Genomic DNA, 18,479 nt, shown 5'->3' with positions numbered 1-18,479 from the left:
TGTGGGCCCTAGAATCAGGTACCAAAATGCAGAGGGCATATTGGCCATGTATATTAAATAGGGTGTGATATAGGACAGTTTCTGAGCAGTGTTGATTAGGCCCTCAAAAATCTACCTAAAGTGTACAAAAAGTGCATAGGTTGAGAAAAAAATATTTATTTTTTTAAGTATTTTTACTTTATTAGAATGATCTAAAGTTTAACGATATTTTTTAAATGATTTTTTTCCCAAGTTTTGTGCAATTTTGGTTTAAAAAATCGGGTAAGAGATTAACCACAATTAACCTCAACTGATTTTCTCTTATTAATTAATAGTTAAGAATTATGTTAAAAGTTAATATATGATTAACCGGAAAATACATATTTAGCTTGGAGAAGGTCCACTGCATTAACAGTGAGCCTAAGAAGGTCCACTACATTATTTTTCAAGTCTTCCAAACTTTAGTCAAATTTAAATCAATAGCCTGGTATACATAAAAAGAAGAGAGTCAATAATCTAAGGTTTTTTTTCTTCTCACTTTATTATTATATAGGCCTATAATATTATTATAATCTACTTCGCCTTATTTCCATTGTTTGTTTACATTACAGACGTATTCAAAATCCCATTCGTGATATTGTCAAAAAAAAAAAAAAATCCCATTAGTTGTCAATGGGAATACATTGTACAATTTGTTTCCATTAGATTGCTGCAAAAATTGCTGGCTACACAAGCTAAACATAACGAACCCATAAGCTGATTGCTAAATAGAAATCTAAGTCCTGGCACGAAATAGAAGAATTAATTAGTCAGTCATCGAAAATTATATTATCCAAATGGCAAATACTTGTAATGAGTCTAATGAGTAATGAACAGTCCTTTTTGTATTATTCTAATATTGATTATGAAATATAAACAAATAAATAAAAATAAGGAAAAATGGTGAGCTGGAATAACGAACCCTGTAAAGTAAAGGCGGGAAAACCAAAAAGTGGATCAAACAAAACCTTCACAAGAGAGCATGGAATCTCTCTCTCATCGAATTATTTATATAATAAAATAATTACAAAACAAAACCAAAAAAAAAAAAACACAGAAAATAAAAAGTAAAAATAAATAAAATTCTAAATTTTGTTGTAGCACCGAATTGAAAAGAAATAATTAGAAGAATCACCTTCCGAAAAGATCACATTCTCTCACTCCCTTATTCTCTTGTCCGCTATCAACGCTTTTGATTAGAACAAACCAAACACACACACACAGCCATTGGAGAAGAAGAATGAACTCGGCGGCGAAATGACCGCAGCGACGCCGTCTCAGCCTCCGCCGCCGCAGCGGACGGCGCGGAAGCTCGTCGTGGAGGTCGCCGACGCTCGTGATCTTCTTCCGAAGGACGGCCAGGGCAGCGCAAGCGCCTACGTCGTCGTCGACTTCGACGGCCAGCGCCGGCGAACCTCCACGAAGTTCCGGGACCTGAATCCCGTCTGGAACGAGGCTCTCGACTTCCTCGTCTCCGATCCGGAGAACATGGAGTTTGAGGAGCTCGAGATCGAGGTCCTCAACGACAAGCGCTACTGCAACGCCACCGGAACCGCCAGGAAGAACCACTTTCTCGGCCGCGTCAAGTTGTACGGAACTCAGTTCGCGCGGCGAGGCTCCGAAGGCCTGGTCTACTTTTCCCTGGAGAAGAAGAGCGTTTTCAGCTGGATTAGAGGAGAGATTGGGCTGAGGATTTACTACTACGACGAAATCGTCGAAGAAGCCACCGAGCAGCAGCAGCCGGCGGGAGCTCCGCCGCCGGAGGATGTACCGCCGGAGAAGCCGAAGCCGCCGTCGGTGATGATGGTTGAGGAAGGTAGGGTTTTCGAGGTCCCGGCGGGGATGGAAACTCACATCGTCGCGCCGGAGATCGTTCACGGTCATCCGGTAGGTCCTCCGCCGCCGATGGTGGTTATGGAGGAGGCGCCGCCGGTGTATGAGATGTACGGCGGCGGAGGCGGGGGAGGACCGCCGGAAATGGCGGCGCAGGCGGAGATGAGGAAGATGGAGGCGAGGCGAGCCGTGGCGGGAGAGAGGGTTAGGGTTTTGAGAAGAGCGAATAGTAACGGAGGAGAGTATTCGCCGAAGGCGATCCCGTCGAAATTCAGAGGCGATCCTGCTTCGGCGGTACCGGCCGCCGCCGTTCCGTCGACGGAGAGGACTCGGCCGTTCGGTCTGGTGGAGCCGATGCAGTACTTGTTCGTCAAGATCTGCAAGGCTCGCGGACTCTCTCCCAACGAGAGCCCCTACGTAAAGATACGAACCTCAAGTGACTTCAATAAATCTAAGCCGGCGGTTATGGCGGCCGCGGCGGCGCCGGACTCGCCGGAGTGGCAGCAGGTCTTCGCGCTCCGCCACGACAGGACTGACTCCAGCAGCGCGACGCTAGAGATTTCACTGTGGGACTTTCCTCAGGAGCAATTCCTCGGCGGCGTTTGCTTCGATCTCTCCGACGTTCCGGTTCGCGATCCGCCGGACAGCCCTTTAGCTCCGCAGTGGTACCGCCTCGAGGGCGGGGACGGCGACCAAGCCTCCGGCAGAGTCTCCGGCGACATTCAGCTCTCCGTCTGGATCGGAACACAAGCCGACGACTCTTTCCCGGAGGCCTGGAGCTCCGACGCGCCCTTCGTATCCCACACGCGCTCCAAAGTCTACCAATCTCCGAAGCTCTGGTACCTGAGGGCGACCATCATGGAGGCTCAGGATCTCCAGATCGCCCCGAATCTCCCACCATTAACCGCGCCGGAGATCCGCATCAAAGCCCAGCTCGGATTCCAATCTGCCAGGACGCGACGGGGAACGATGAACAACCACAGCGCGTCGTTCCACTGGAACGAGGACCTCCTCTTCGTAGCCTGCGAGCCGCTCGAAGAATCCCTCATCGTCCTCATCGAGGACCGGACCTCGAAAGACCCGATCCTCCTCGGCCACGTCGTGGTCCCGATAAACTCCGTGGAGCAGAGGTTTGACGAGCGCTTCGTGGCCTCCAAATGGTTCCCCCTCGAGGGAAACGGAAACGGCCCCGGCCCCGGACCGCCCTACTTCGGGAGAATCCAGATGAGAGTCTGCTTGGAAGGAGGTTACCACGTGCTCGACGAAGCCGCTCACGTGTGCAGCGACTTCCGACCGACGGCGAAGCAGCTCTGGAAGCCTCCGATCGGAATCTTAGAGCTCGGAATCCTCGGCGCTCGCGGGCTCTTACCGATGAAGTCCTGCCCGGGCGGGAAGGGTTCCACGGACGCTTACTGCGTCGCCAAGTACGGGAAAAAGTGGGCCCGGACCCGAACCATCACCGACAGCTTCGACCCGCGGTGGAACGAGCAGTACACGTGGCAGGTCTACGACCCCTGCACCGTCCTCACCCTCGGCGTCTTCGACAACTGGCGAATGATGATCTCCGACGGCCCCGGGGAGAAGCAGAGCCGCCCCGATTGCCGAATCGGGAAAGTCCGCGTCCGAGTCTCGACCCTAGAGAGCAACCGGGTCTACACCAACGCCTATCCCCTTTTGGTCCTGACTCGTTCGGGGCTGAAGAAGATGGGAGAGATCGAAGTGGCGGTCAGGTTCGCCTGCCCGTCTCTCCTGCCCGAAACCCTCTCCGCCTACGCCCAGCCTCTCCTCCCCAAAATGCACTATCTCCGCCCGCTCGGGGTAGCCCAGCAAGAGGCTCTCCGGTCAGCCTCGACCCGAATGGTCGCCACCTGGCTGGGCCGATCCGAACCGCCATTGGGTCCCGAAGTGGTCCGGTACATGCTCGACGCTGATTCGCACTCGTGGAGCGTGCGTCGCAGCAAGGCGAACTGGTTCCGGATCGTGGCGGTGCTCGCCTGGCTCGTGGGGCTCGCCAGGTGGCTCGACGGGATTCGCCGCTGGCGGGCCCCGGTCACCACCGTCCTCGTCCACGTCCTCTACCTCGTCCTCGTGTGGTACCCGGACCTGGTGGTCCCCACGGGTTTTCTCTACGTGGTCCTCATCGGGGTTTGGTACTATCGGTTCAGGCCCAAGATTCCGGCGGGAATGGACACGAGGCTTTCGCAGGCCGAGGCGGTGGACCCGGACGAGCTCGACGAGGAGTTCGACACCGTCCCGAGCTCGAAGCCGCCGGATGTCGTGCGGGCCCGCTACGACCGGCTTCGAATCTTGGCGGCTCGGGTTCAGACCGTGCTCGGGGACTTCGCGGCCCAGGGTGAGAGGTTTCAGGCCTTGGTGAGCTGGAGGGACCCGAGAGCCACGAAATTGTTTATCGGGGTTTGTTTCGCAATTACGGTGATTCTTTACGCCGTGCCGCCGAAAATGGTGGCGGTTGCGCTCGGGTTCTATTATTTGCGCCACCCGATGTTTAGAGACCCAATGCCACCTCCGAGCTTGAACTTCTTCAGGAGACTCCCTAGCCTCTCCGACCGGTTGATCTAGCACGACCGTTTAGAGCTATATTTTAATATGATAATTCTAGATTTTTAAAATCCTATGTGGGAAATGGGAATACATGATTTTTTTTAAGTATGTGCCCAAATGCATGATGTTATTGGTATTGCACACAAACTGCTGTTGTGGGTTGAAAAAGATGTCCCAAAATAATAACTGCTTCTTAGGGGGAAGTGGAAAAGAGTTAAAAGTGACAAGTTGTCATGATGTTCTTTTCTTTTTAATTTTTTTTTTATATAATTGACTAACTTGAACCAAGAGAAAGGAAGAGATCAGTTTTTGGTGGGGAAGAGGAGTTTGAAAAAAATAATGGTCTTTGAAAAAGAGAGGGAGTTTTGATGTAAATTGTAATGATGTCTCTGAAAGTATGAACACTGGGGTTGTTTTTCTTTGTACACAGCTCTATGAAAACAATTATTATAATTTTTTTTATTAACTGAGGAGTAAATCTCGCGCGGTGTGTCCTCCTATAGGCTTTGCCAGCAAATTTACCACTAGATAATGTATACTTGTTTTTGTGTACACGAGGTTATTGCTCTTTTTCTTCTTTATGTATAAAACTGATAAAGGACATTTCAATGGGGACAGATTTGAACTCTCGTCTGGATTTAAGGATATGGATATCAATTGGCTCAACAATCTGGATTGCATTGTTTATTATTTACCTTTTTACATCATGTTTAGTGCAATGCTTTTTTGGTTGGTTTATACTTTATACATTGGTCATTAAGCTAAATTCATCTGTCAGCACTCAACGATATAAAAAATTGGTCGCTAAGGACGTTGACTAAAGCTGGCCATGTGAAATTCGAGAAAAGAGATTCCTTGGTCTCGTCTCATATTTTGTGAGAAATGAGATTCTCGGTACTGTAAAAAATGATGTCGGGAAATCTCGAAATCATATTTCACGGTATCATGAATTTCCTGTATCACATTTCGCGGTTCCAGTATTATCATATTTCCCATATTATTTGTTTTTCCTTTCACTTTAATCATGAATGCAATTAAAAAAAAATTGTCATATTTTCAATTAAAAAATACAATTTAAAAAAGAGGTACTAAATGATGCTAAACGAGGATCCTAGTTCCTCCCATTTCTCGTATGGTTTCGGGACAAAATGTTTGAAAAAAGCTTGTTAAAATAAAGTGTATTTGACCAAGTTAGTTTTTCCTTTGATTGTTCATTAAAAGTCATAATAGTATGTTGTGAGAGAATGTGTGTGTGAGAAAGAGACTCAAATGAAACAATTAATAAGGATTTGAGTTCTTATATATTCTAATTAATATAATAACTCGTATTAAATTATACAGAGCCTGGAGAGTGCCATTTGTCACTCTCTCGTGCGTTGCTTGCGCAACGTCGGCGTCGGGCTCAGGCGTGGAGGCTTTAGTGGCTCTTTGTAGGCGCATTTAGGCACTTCAGCACGTAGGCTCGTGGCGGGTCCGGCGAAATAGCGCAGTTCGCGGGCTCTCTCGTGGCGATTCTCGCTGTGGCGGTTGCCTTACCAACGGTCGTGTCCTATGGCATGGTGGTTATTTTTTAGTGTCCGTTTGAACAAAAGTTGCATCGTTTTGGAAACGAGCGGTTGTTTGGCCAAGATCATGTCGTTTGCGACTATTATTGTTCAAATGAACAGGTACGACTGTTGTCATCACATTTTGTGAACATGTACAAATTCTTATATAAACCACGATGGGTTTTTGGAATTCGTCACTTGGTTTTCAAACCTATCTCTTTCCCTCTCTGAAAACACTTTTCTCTAGAAAATTGTTCTTGCCTACGTTCAAATTTCACTGCGTCTTGGTGCAGTCCGAATTCAAGCTTGTCGTATCCTGCGGTATTCTTGTCTGTGACCTTAAGACATTTTCAAAGTGCAAGAGATACTATAAAGACTACGCATCTCATGCATGATTCAAGCCGATACATCTATAACTTTGAAGAGTTTCGACAACGGAAAAAATTGATTATTTCGACACATAGGCACCAGTAGCAAAGACAACAACAATCAGAGTGTTGTTTTCCTTAGCTTCTTTGCATAACCTGAATGTTCATAAAATGGATGATAAAATGACATTCTTAAATGGAGATCTCGATGAGGATATTTACATGGAACAACTGGAAGGTTTGTGCTTACGGGTAATGAGCAAAAGGTTTGCAACCTTGTCAAATCCTTATACCACTACTACAAAACTGACTTTTAGAAGCGACGCTTGAAATTAGAAGCGACATTTGTCAACTTAGAAGCGACATGTTAAAATTTTAATTCTTTTTTTGTTTCTTCAGCCAAAATTTTCAGATGTAAAAAAAAACGACGACGTTTGTGGTATGTTAAATTTAGAAGCGACTTGTCGCTTCTAAACATCTAAATTTTTTTTGCTCGTTGTTTTCTCCGCCAACGTTTTTAATTATTTTACTAAACGTCGGCATTTAGTGTGACCTAGAAATTAGAACCGACTAGTCGCTTCTAATGTCGCTTCTAATATAGGTCGCACAGATTAAATCGCGCGACTTCTTCTTCTTCCTTATTTCACATCTCTCTCTCTCTCTCTCTCTCTCTCTCTCTTCCGACCGAGCCACCACCGAGCCTCGCGCACCACCACCGAGGAGTTGAAGACTCAAATTCTCTCTCTCTCTCTCTCTCCCTCTCCGACCGAGCCACCACCGAGCCTCGCACACCACCACCGAAGAGTTGAAGACTCAAATTCTCTCTCTCTCTCTCTCTCTCTCTCTCTCTCCGACCGAGCCACCACCACGCCGGAATCTTCAACTCCGAGAGCCACCACCGCCCTCTAGTTTACCACCACCGAGCACCACCACCAACCACACTTCCACCACCACGCCTCCCATGAAGCTCTGCCGCCACCACACCACCACCTCTATTTCCCTCTTTAATTTTTTTTTTGGTTTCTCCGACCACTATCCCTCCACCACCACCACCTCTGACCACCATCTTCTCAGCCTAGCCCTGCCTCGAGCTCAACAACCCCGCCTCGGTATGTTTTTGAATTTATATATATATATATATATATATAATATATTTGTAAATTTTGGCCATTTCTAACCACCCTCCACCAACTTACTATCTTTCTCTTTTTCTCTGCCTGCCTCATCTCCAACGCCAAATTTTTTGTTTTAGAAGCGACTCTAGAGGCGACATGTCGCTTCTAAAAGTGTCGCCTCTAATTTTAGAAGCGACTGGCCTTTATAAGCGGACATTTAGAAATGAATTTTTGGCCTTTAGAAGCGAGTTTTGTCGCTTCTAAAGGCCTTTTTTTTGTAGTAGTGTACGGATTAAAACAAGCACGTAAACAATGACATCAATATTTTGACTCGATCATACTTTCGAATGGATTTGTTCCTAACGTTTGTGACAAGTGTTTATATAAAAAGGTGCGCCGTAACATTGTGATTTTCCTATGTCTCTATGTTGATGATATATTGATCATTAGCAACGAGATAAAAGAAATATTAGAAACAAAGAGGTTTCTATCTTCCACTTTCAAAATGAAAGATCTTGGACAAGTTGATACTATTTTAGGTATCAAGGTACGTAGTACCAGTAGGGTTTATGAACTTAGTCAATCGCACTATGTTGAGAACGTGCTTGACAAGTTCAAACATTTAAAGTTTAAGGAAGCAAACACCCCTTTTGATCCAAGTGTAAAAATTGAAAAGAATGATGTAAGGGCCATGACTCAATTGGAATATGCTAGTGCTATTGGTTGTCTCATGCACTTAATGCAATATACTCGAACCAGATATAGCATTTATTGTTAGTAAAATGACTAGATTTACTATCCAATTACCGAGCATTGGAAGGCTATAGTAAGAAATCTTGATTTTTTTTAAGACCAAGACTATTGGCCTCCAATACGGACAATTTTCTGCCGTATTAGAAGGATATACCAACGCAAGTTGGATATCGAGTGTCAGAGATAATAAATCTACGAAAAATAGGTGTTTACATTGCCGGATGTGCAATTTCTTAGAAATCCAAGAAACAAACGTATATTACTCATTCGACCATGGAATCAAAGTTCGTGGCTTTGGCTTCCGCATGTCAAGAGGCTGAGTGGTTGAATGATCTTCTATTAGAAGTTCCATTGGCTAAAGACAATGTATATGCTATGTCAATACATTGTGGTTGTCAATCCACTTCAGCAAGAGCATACAATGAACTCTATAATTGGATGTCTAGACACATTAGTCTAAGACATGACTATGTGAGGAAATTGATCGAGGATGGAATCATTCCACCCACATATGTGCGTGAGAGCTATAACATAGCGGATCTTTTCACTAAACCTCGTGCAAGAGTTAGGTGAATCGACCTCGAGAAGTATGGGTCTCAAACTCCTTGAGTTGTTATCCGATGATGATGGCGACCCAACTTAACATTAGGAAATAACTAACATTAAGTTTAATGGGTAAGAACAAGTCATTGATTTGGATATTCGCAACATTATACAATAATATTGGCTGTTACAATTAAAGGTTGAGTTTTCTTAACTCTTAATGAAGTTTCATTTTTTATGACAAGTATTATAAGTAACAGAGATACTATAAGAACTTCACCTATGTGAATTTTGGGATGGTGCTGTCCTAAATTGAGAGTTGGAGTTTCTCTCATTAAAAATTCACGAGACAAGATGAGCACATGGTCATTAACGATGCTAAGCGAGTGGTGTACGCAAAGAACCTTAAAGGGTGTGCATAGGGTGACACCAATTTTGTCACAAGGAATAGTAGGTTCAAAGCCTAGCTACCTAAAATTCCGATAAAAAATTGTGTTGCTTTTACTAAGGATAAGTTCAAATCGAAAGATATTTATTTGTACAAACACTCTTTGTTTTCTTCTGGATTATATTTTGTTCTTTTGACCAAGTGGGGGATTAATAGAAAAAAGCTTGTTAAAATGAAGTGTATTTGACCGAGTTAGTTTTTCCCTTGATTGTTCACTAAAGGATAAAATAGTGTTTAGTGACAGAATGTGTCTGTGAGAAAGAGTCTCACATGTAACAAATACTAAGGATTTGAGCTTTTTATATATGTTGATGAAGTCTAGAGAGTGCCACTTTTCACTCTCTCGTGCGTTGCTTGCGCAAGCAAACGCGACTGCGACGTCGGCGTCGGGCTCGGGCGTAGAGACTTTAATGGCTCTTTGTAGGCGCGCTAGGCTCGTGGCGAGTCCAGCGCAGTCCGCAGGCTCTCTCGCGACCGTGGTAGTTGTCTTACCAACGGTCACGTCCTCTGGCATGGTGGCTATTTTTTAGTGTCCGTTTAAACGAAGAGTTGCGTCGTTTTGGAAACGAACGGTCGTTTGGCCAACGGTCGTGTCGTTTGCAACTATAACCGTCTTTCAGATGAACAGGTATGACTGTTCGTCGTATACTTTCGTGAACAGGTACGAATTTCTATATAAACCACACTGGATTTTTGGAACTCACCACTTGATTTTCGAACCTATCTCTCTCCCTCTCCGAAACACTTTTGTCCAAAAAATCTTTCTTGACTACATTCAAATTTCACTGCGTCTTGGTGCAGTCCGAATTCAGGCTTGTCCTATCTTGTAATATTGTTGTCTATGACCTTAAGACATTTTCAAAGTGCAAGAGATACTACAAAAAAAAGCGCATCTCATGCCTGATTCAAGCTCAAACGTTTACAACTTCGAAGAGTTTCACAACACAAAATTTCAATACTACATTTCATAATACGATTTATTTATTTATTTTTAATATGATATATATAATTCGAAAAATGGGGTCTGTGGAATTCCATATAATCGGCTTTAACAATGACCATGCAAGCCATGAAAAGACATGGACACAAAAAAAATGCTTTGCTGCTCAGTCTGAGTTTAGTAAGAATTTATTTCTTTTGGGATCAGAAAAACCAAGATATGAGGTCAGCAAGAATTATTTTTTATTTATTTATTTATTTATTTATTTATTTTTTATCATAAACCAAGATATTTGTAAAGGCAAGCAAGTCGTTGGTTAAGTAGAAAAAATAGAACTTGCCAGAAAATTCACCGGCAATAATTGATGTTACAAATATTTTCATTTCATAACTAAATCGCTTCTATACAACCAAAAGATTCTTAGTTTCATATGGATGTTGTTTCTGTAGCATATGATACTTCGAACTTCGAAGTTAAAGACTAATACCGTTTCAAATGCTACTGTAGTTCCATCTCGTTTGTTATCAGAAAATCGGGGTTCGGACGAATACACCAAATTTTTCTTTTAAGAGTGGTGAGCTTAAATCTAATGCCTGGCTCTAATTTTGTTTGCAAAATAATAACTAAATTTAGTGTCTAAATATTAATGTACCCTTTTAATAAGTTGTCAATTACTTTCCCCTGCCTTGCTACCAATCTAGAGCAAAGGTTTAATGATGGTAAAATGGTAGATATAAATTTAGGGCGTGAGTTGGAATAAAACTTTGGGAAAATTTATGATCATTTAATTTACTTTTTTATTTATTTTTTATTTATTTATTTTTTTTTATCAAACTCTATTAATTGTTTTTAACTCCAACATTATGACAAAAAATTTCAACGTTTGTAAATAAACATAGTTATTTATTGATAAATTTATCAATAAATAGTTATAGTTGTAGAACTAAATATAATTAATGGATTTTTTTTTAAAGAAGAAAAATGATTGATCATAGTTTTGTTATAATTCCTAAAACTTATGATAGAGAAAACAAAAAACGAGACAACAAAAAGATGACAATAAATGCCATTTTCTGATAAATATAATGTCCAAGTCGTTTTGTCCAACTATTTATGTCGTTTAGAATGTTTGATAGCCACTTGCATCTTAGAAATATTTCGTGAATTTACTATAGTCATTCAATGTTGATAACTTTAAAGCAAGGCCCATGAAAAAAAAAAAGAATAAAATATGCCGGCATATATCAAACATTGAGCATACTAATACAATTTACAATCTGCATACACCAATACACATGTAACATTGGAAGCTGTACAAACATTTGTATTTACTTTCATTCTAATCTGCGCGATCACTTTCCATTGATTTTTCTCTATTCTTTTAGGTAGCTTTCATCTTTTTCTTTCTTTTTTTTCTCCACTCAAAATTATTTACAACAAAATAAATGTTAATTAAATATAACCAAGATTATAAATGACCGAAACAAATACAGCTGAGAAATATGAAGAGAAAAATGAATTTGAAAAGCAACATTAATAATAGAAAGAGTAATGTGAAGATAACTAGAACAATTAGATCGCCCGAGAAAATGTAGAGAATAATAGGAAGCAAAAAAAAAAAAAAACGGAAGAATCGAGTTGAGGATTATTGCTTTTGTTGCTAAGAAAGAAGAGATTTTGAAGATGAGTTAGTTGGAACTGTGAATGGCAATAACTCGAGTCAACTAAATTGCATGAGTTGATAAACTGCCTTATGCCACAAGAAATGCTAAAAATAGAAATAATAGAGTATTTTGGTTGAATGGGGTATAAAAATGAAGGTGTTATGTGAAAGAGGAGTTGTTAAAGCTTAAAAGCTTACATGTTTGTACTTGGTAGTACTTTCACTCTATTGATTGCTCTGCCTTACTGCACAAATTACTTCACTACTGTTTAATTACCCTATAAATCAGTCTATGTAAGATTTGCATACAGTGAATATAATTCCTACTAAGATTCTGAAGCATATGAGACTCTTCCCCAGTTTAATTATTTTTTATTTCGTTTTGGTATAGAATCCATAGATAGAAGGGGAATATTCTGATAAAATGAACTTAACGTTTCTCATGATTATTTACTGTTTGGCAAAACAAAAGTAGATTAGTCTAGATCGGGAAAAAATAGCCATAACCGTCTATATCACCAAATTAAACCCAAAAAGGGTTTTGGAAGTTTCATTACACTTTTAATTTTTTTTACCAACCAGTACACTAGGAAATTTCCCTCACGTCTTAATTCTCTTACATGCTTCACTATAAGTTTTCAGTGGATTATTTACCAACCAAGACTGTTGATTTGTTAGTTGGCCTGTCTTCATTTTCGAAGAGAAATGAAGTCCCCGGGTTTATACTTTGATATCGGGAAGAAGGCGAAAGGTTCGTTGCACCAATCTCTCGTTTGAGTACAACTTTCTATTTTTTCTTAGGATTTTTTTTTCTTTTGACATTTTTTTTTCCTTCTTTCTATTATAATTGCTATTATTCAGATATTCTTTATAAGGATTATGCTCAGGAACCAAAGATGTATCAAATAAAGTACAAAAACTGTGGTTGGGGCTTTGATCTCTCTTGTAGAAGTAAATCTACCTCCTTAATCTTCATAATGTGACTAATTATATAAAATCTATAAAATTAATGTGGTATGAACTAAATGATCATTTTTTTTGTGGCCTATGAAACTAGCACAGTCCAAGATATCGTCCCGGGACTCAGCGCCGTCGTCGGAGTAGTCTTGCCACAATCTGGAAAGGTAATAATACTATATATCATTGAGTCGAAATCGATTCCATCAACGTGCGCGTTATATTAAAACAGGTTGAGCTACAATACATTCGAGATTATTTTGGAGTGACTGGAGGGTTCGGGTTAAAAGAAGACACGGTTCGAGGGATCAATTTCAGCCCTATATTGAGCTTCTCGGGCGTGATCGGAAATAGTTTTCTAAAGCTTGGTTCGTCCATGGCTTTCGATATGTCGCAACACAAGCTCGACGCATTCAACGTCGGTCTCAGCTGCAATGCCGCGTTTATCACCACTTCATTGACAATGTGAGCCTTTTCTTCTCTTGTGAAAGCTATTACAAAAATTGTTATTCAAGGTTTCAATTTTTGGGGAATCAATGCAATGAATATACAACAAACAAGCCAGGATTAAAAAAAAAAAAAAAAACTAGCGACATTATCTGGGGAGATACAAGTACGTATTAGTACTTGAGGTGCTTTCGGAAGCAAACCGTTTTTTCTTGAATTGGGTCAAAAACTATTTTTTTTTTCATTTGATTGAGAGCAAGATAGATGTATCAGATTCAGAATATGCTTTCTAATTTTTATAGAAGTAAAATAGGGGAAGGGAAAGAAAGTTAAAAATGGGACCCATTGTGAATATATGGTGATTTTACATATGACATATATGAGAATTATTTTAAAAGAAAAATAAAAAAGAAATATATCTGTTCGTGCTAAGAATACAGAGTACAGACTTCCAAAATTTCTACAAGTATTTGCTTTTTATATTAAAACTATACAATCCCTTATTCTAAATGATACTATATTTTTTTTAAACTGTAAATAAAATAATTATAATTTTTTTTAAACTATAGATAGTCGATATTTTATGGAATTTAAAACTTGTGATCAGTGTTTGTCGAATAAGTATTGAAACATTGGTACACCAAGTAATTTCTTCTACACATGATACTTTAAATGAGAAGAAAAAAAAAGGCCGTTAACGAGATACAGACATATTTAATTTTTATGACTAAAATGAGGCAACTTTATTTTTTTTTCTATGAACAAAAAATCTTCAAATTCCAGTATTCTACTAGTACTTTGTGACAATGTTGTCACAAAAATTGTATATTTTATGACCACATGGTCACATAGTAATCATAGATATGGAATTTATTTTCAACTTTGTTATAGAAAAAAATGATATTCTCCCAAATTTACTTATAGATATGTTTATTTCCCTTAGTTCATCTGGAAACACGACCGATCACATTGGTTATCAGGCGGTTTCCGTCAAATAATCATGTTTTTTTTTAATCGTGGTGCATATATCCTTGTGTTCAATTGCTGTAGGGAAAACCTGGACGCTATGAAAGCTTCGTGTTACTACACATTGAGCAGTGCGACGAGCACAGCCCTCGCGGCAGAGATGAGATATTCCTTGTCGAGGAACGAGGCTTCTGTCGCGATCGGAGCGAAGCACGCTCTGTTTGCCTCGACGGCTTTGAAAGGAAGGATTGACACGCAAGGCAGAGTGGCTGCGTTAGTCCAGCAGGGTCTATGGGACAAGCTCTTTGTGACCGTTGGAGGAGAACTGGACTTGATGGGCCTCAAAAGACTTCCTAATCTTGGCTTCTCCATGGCCATTAGAGCCTAGGACATTTGATGATAAATACCACTCATTTTGGGAATGAGAATTGTTATCTTACATATAAAGATCATCAAATGGTAATTTTGATTATGGTTGAGGATTTTTAAGAGAATTAAGTATTGCATCATATAGCCTTTTTTTTTTGGCCAATGTAGAGTGGCAAGCTCAAACATAGTAAAATCAATATTCAAGCTTTTATCTACAGATAACGGCTAGTCATCCACAACCGTGCCAAATTACCAACCATGAATAAACAGTTTGTCTAAGCATTTGGCCTAAACCTAATAATGGAGAACACGAAAGTAGAAACAAATTAAAGTTGCTTAGTGTCAAACAAGTTATGCTATCAGACACACATACCATTCAAATATCTACACAAGCAAGCAATCTATATAAACCCATCACACTCCATACTACCCCAAATATACTCTCCCATAGTCAAACTTCAAGTTGTATAGAGAAAAGGGTAAAAAAAAAAAAAAAGCGAAAACAAGAAACCAATTTATTTTTTTAAATCCAAACCTAATGAGAAAACACCTTCTGCACAAGTAGTAAACCAACCACATCACCCGTGTCGCCAAAGAAGCTCCTAGAAGGTTCTAGGAGTCGTGCTGGGAAGCCTGAAGAAGGCCGTCGCGGATCTGAGAGGCAACATCGCGGACCGCTCCGGGGCCGTGGGGGATGAAGACGGCAGAGGATTTCGAGGAGGCTCCGATCTCCTTCATGGTGTCGAAGTATTGGGTGACGAGGACCATGTCCATCACGTCTTTGGGGCTCGTCCCAGGGACGTTCACCGAGAAGCCCAACACGCTGTCCCTCAGCCCATCCACGATGGCTTGACGCTGCCGGGCTATCCCGAGCCCAGACAGGTACTTGGCCTCGGCCTCACCCTCGGCCCGCTTGATCTGCAGAATCTTCTCCGCCTCGGCCTTCTCGCTCGCAGCCATCCTCATCCTCATAGCTGGGTATTGGTAAACAATATCACGGGATTATTATTTAGCCTCTTAATACGGAACATGGGATTATATATTTGTTTATACCCCAACTTTGGACATACACTTCTAATGTCAATCTGAAATGACCCAAATGTTAGGATTTCTAATAATTAGTAGACAACTATGAGTTGAATATAGAGTAGTTATTACTTTTCGGTCCTTAAATAAGACCTCTCGGAAGTCCAGAAACTATCTTAATTCTCCATGTATCCTATTTTCGATTTTAAAAAAAATGAGCGAGGAAGGTAAAAAGATATATGCGGGTTGCCAATCTTATCCCCTTTACGAAACGTTGGCTATATAAAAATCACAAATGTTTTAGTTGGCTAGTTACCTAATTTTTTGTATATAATATTCACCCTAGAAAAATTTGGGTATAAGCCTAGAACTCTATTGCGAAGTTTCAAGGATAAAAATGTTGAGTGATTATACCAGCATTGATTTCATTCATGGCCCGCTTCACATGCTCATCCGGTTCTATGTCGACAATGAGTGTTTGGACGATCTCAAAGCCATACGCAGACATAGCCTGTAGAGATTATAAAGCAAGGAATTTTGTATACATCAATTATTTGCAAGGGTTAAAAGTTTGAGTAGTTTGGGGTATTCACAAAAGTTACCTTCTCAAGTTCATCCTCGACGGCTCTGGCGATGTCATTTTTCTGCTCAAAAGCGTCATCCAAGCTGAGCTTGGGTACGCTGGCTCTGATCACTGATGTATATGAAAAGGGACCCAGTTATGGAAAATAATATATTTGTAAAGATATTTTCTAAATAATTAGAGCTTGCTAGTTGTAGGCTTGGCCAAATAAGTGGTTCAGTCGTACCATCGAAAACATAAGCCTGGATTTGGGACCTTGTGTTGCTGAGCTTGTAGAAAGCATCATTGGCTTTGTCAGCTAAGGCACGGTATTGGATTGATGCAACAACATTGACAAAGACATTGTCCTAGAGAGAAAATAAAAAAATAATTAACAGAAACTACATACAAAAGAGCAATAACTAATAAACGAACCATCAAGAATGCATTTTGAAGTGGCAAAATACAGTATCGAGAACATCACATATATCTAACATCCGTACTCATCAATATGACGTCACACAATATTTCCAAAATCCCAGTGATGAAAGAGAGTAAAAACAAACCTTAGTTTTGGTCTCGCATTTCACATCCAATTGCTGGAGACGGAGAGAGAGATGCCCAGCGACTTGACTTCCGAGGAACCAAGGAAGGCAATGACATCCCGGCTCAAGAACTTCGTCAAACTTCCCAAATGTCTCTTTTATTGCGACCGTGGATTGGTCAACTTGAATGCAACACAGCAAATTACCCATCTTATCTTCTCTGTCTTAGTTAAACGTCCTGTTACAGCAAACGTTTTTGTGGTAAGTAAAATGATCAGTGCAACGTTGTTTCAGCAAAAAAACAGCGCCACAAACCTGACAATGATAGCTACATATTCAGAATAAAATATTTTAAGGAAACTGGAAATGAAAACATAACACAGTAATCGTATTATGTAAACTATGAAAGGCACTGAAACAGTTGGTAAGAAAAAAAGAAAGAAAGAACAAGAACAGCCCAACCACAGTTCACCTCCTAACCACAAATTTCAGAGAGGCCAATAAGATAGGAATATTGAGTTGAGCACAACCCAAAAACTCAAGAAACTTGGATCTTTAGAGGTCACAAAGATACAAGTGTTCCAAAAAATGTAACTTCCCTTTCGTTAATTTCATTAGAATATTCAAACAAGAAAAATCATGCCTTGTTGTGCTCAATCAACCACCAAAAAGTCAACAGATTACAAGCTCACGCATAATAGATAATGGAGATTCTCTATTAGCTGACTCATTGACAAGATAATTACGAATCGCTCCACTACATGAACCGACCCCGAATAGATACCCCATTTTAATTTTCATAAAAAATTCGTACAACCATTGAATGTGATTCACGATAAACTAGTTTTTCAGTGTTTAAAACAGATAATACTGGTAATAATAATAATTATAATATAATTATAATAATTATTATTATTTTATTAAAATTGAAACAGATATTTATTTAGTTCCAATCTCAAAACCACCAGAACAAGAACATAGTATTGTGAAACGAATAATAATAATAATAATAATAATAATAATAATATACTAACCAAACGAAATCAACAAGAAATACGATATGTATAAAACTGTATGAACAGAAAACGCACAAAAACTTCTACTCGAATTTTCAAATGGAATGAAATAAAACTTACAATTTCTTTGCGAAATGAATAAAAGAATAAAAGATTGTAGGTTTTTCTACGATTCGGAACGAAACTAATCGATCGCGCTCATTTTATTCGAAACAACACTATAGCGTACATTAAGAACTTTCTATTCTCGAAATGAAATCGACGAGCGAAACCACAACGAAACTGCGCTCAGATATCGAATAAAATATGAAAACAAATTATTTCCTAAAATAAAAGCGCGTGAAATGAGAACCGCCTCGAAAATACCATGGTTGAACCGTAAAGGAAAGAGAATTTGAGAATTACCTCGTCTTTTTTTTTGTCCCTTTATTTCTTGAGAAACAAGAAAATGAGGGTTCAGTTTTGAAGGTGAAGAAGAAACCTAGAAATTGCAGAGAAATTTTATGTTAATCCCTAGGGGTTTTGACAGCAATAATACCATCTTGTTGTCACTTACCATATTTAGCCCAAAACCAATATTTTGACACATATGTTACTTTGACTAGGAAAGAGAAATAAAAATTTCCTCAATTACCCTCCCCACAGATCTTCCTTCTTGCGCTCACTCTCTCATCTTCACTCTCTCTTTCACGGTCTCTGAAAAAAAAACCCTCATTCACGCTCCAAAGCAGCTCTCTCATTCACGCTGAATCAGATCTTCATTTCCCTCCAAGCATCTCTCTCATTCACGCTCACTCTTCA

The 18,479-nt window shown here is 40.3% G+C and overlaps 3 protein-coding genes across 3 annotated transcripts; 2 read left to right on the top strand and 1 right to left on the bottom strand.

The window, feature by feature from the left end:
* The first annotated feature begins 1,061 nt into the window (after nucleotides 1–1,061).
* Nucleotides 1,062–5,024, top strand: QKY (C2 calcium/lipid-binding plant phosphoribosyltransferase family protein). The gene has a single exon (XM_089628967.1). It carries the CDS (start codon nucleotides 1,276–1,278, stop codon nucleotides 4,429–4,431), a length of 3,156 nt encoding a protein of 1,051 aa, XP_089485093.1. The 5' UTR covers nucleotides 1,062–1,275; the 3' UTR covers nucleotides 4,432–5,024.
* A 7,425-nt stretch (nucleotides 5,025–12,449) lies between these two features.
* Nucleotides 12,450–14,808, top strand: LOC149383825 (mitochondrial outer membrane protein porin of 36 kDa-like). The gene is made up of 5 exons (XM_089628971.1): nucleotides 12,450–12,541; nucleotides 12,652–12,741; nucleotides 12,853–12,914; nucleotides 12,980–13,212; nucleotides 14,245–14,808. The coding sequence occupies exons 1-5, from the start codon at nucleotides 12,496–12,498 to the stop codon at nucleotides 14,546–14,548; spliced, it is 735 nt and encodes a 244-aa protein (XP_089485097.1). The 5' UTR covers nucleotides 12,450–12,495; the 3' UTR covers nucleotides 14,549–14,808.
* A 39-nt stretch (nucleotides 14,809–14,847) lies between these two features.
* Nucleotides 14,848–17,975, bottom strand: HIR1 (SPFH/Band 7/PHB domain-containing membrane-associated protein family). Its single transcript, XM_089628970.1, has 6 exons — nucleotides 17,799–17,975; nucleotides 16,684–16,900; nucleotides 16,365–16,485; nucleotides 16,158–16,249; nucleotides 15,970–16,066; nucleotides 14,848–15,503 (listed from the first exon to the last, which is right to left on the bottom strand). Exons 2-6 carry the CDS (start codon nucleotides 16,870–16,872, stop codon nucleotides 15,142–15,144), a joined length of 861 nt encoding a protein of 286 aa, XP_089485096.1. The 5' UTR covers nucleotides 16,873–16,900; nucleotides 17,799–17,975; the 3' UTR covers nucleotides 14,848–15,141.
* Between the last annotated feature and the right edge of the window lie 504 nt (nucleotides 17,976–18,479).

This window comes from Urtica dioica, chromosome 10 (genome assembly GCF_054948205.1).
Source record: "Urtica dioica subsp. dioica isolate 48M chromosome 10, U.dioica_male_clone48M_v1_H2, whole genome shotgun sequence".
NCBI classification, from domain to species: Eukaryota; Viridiplantae; Streptophyta; class Magnoliopsida; order Rosales; family Urticaceae; genus Urtica; species Urtica dioica.
Note: the sequence above shows the minus strand (reverse complement) of the source record. Positions and strands in the feature narration are given on the sequence as shown.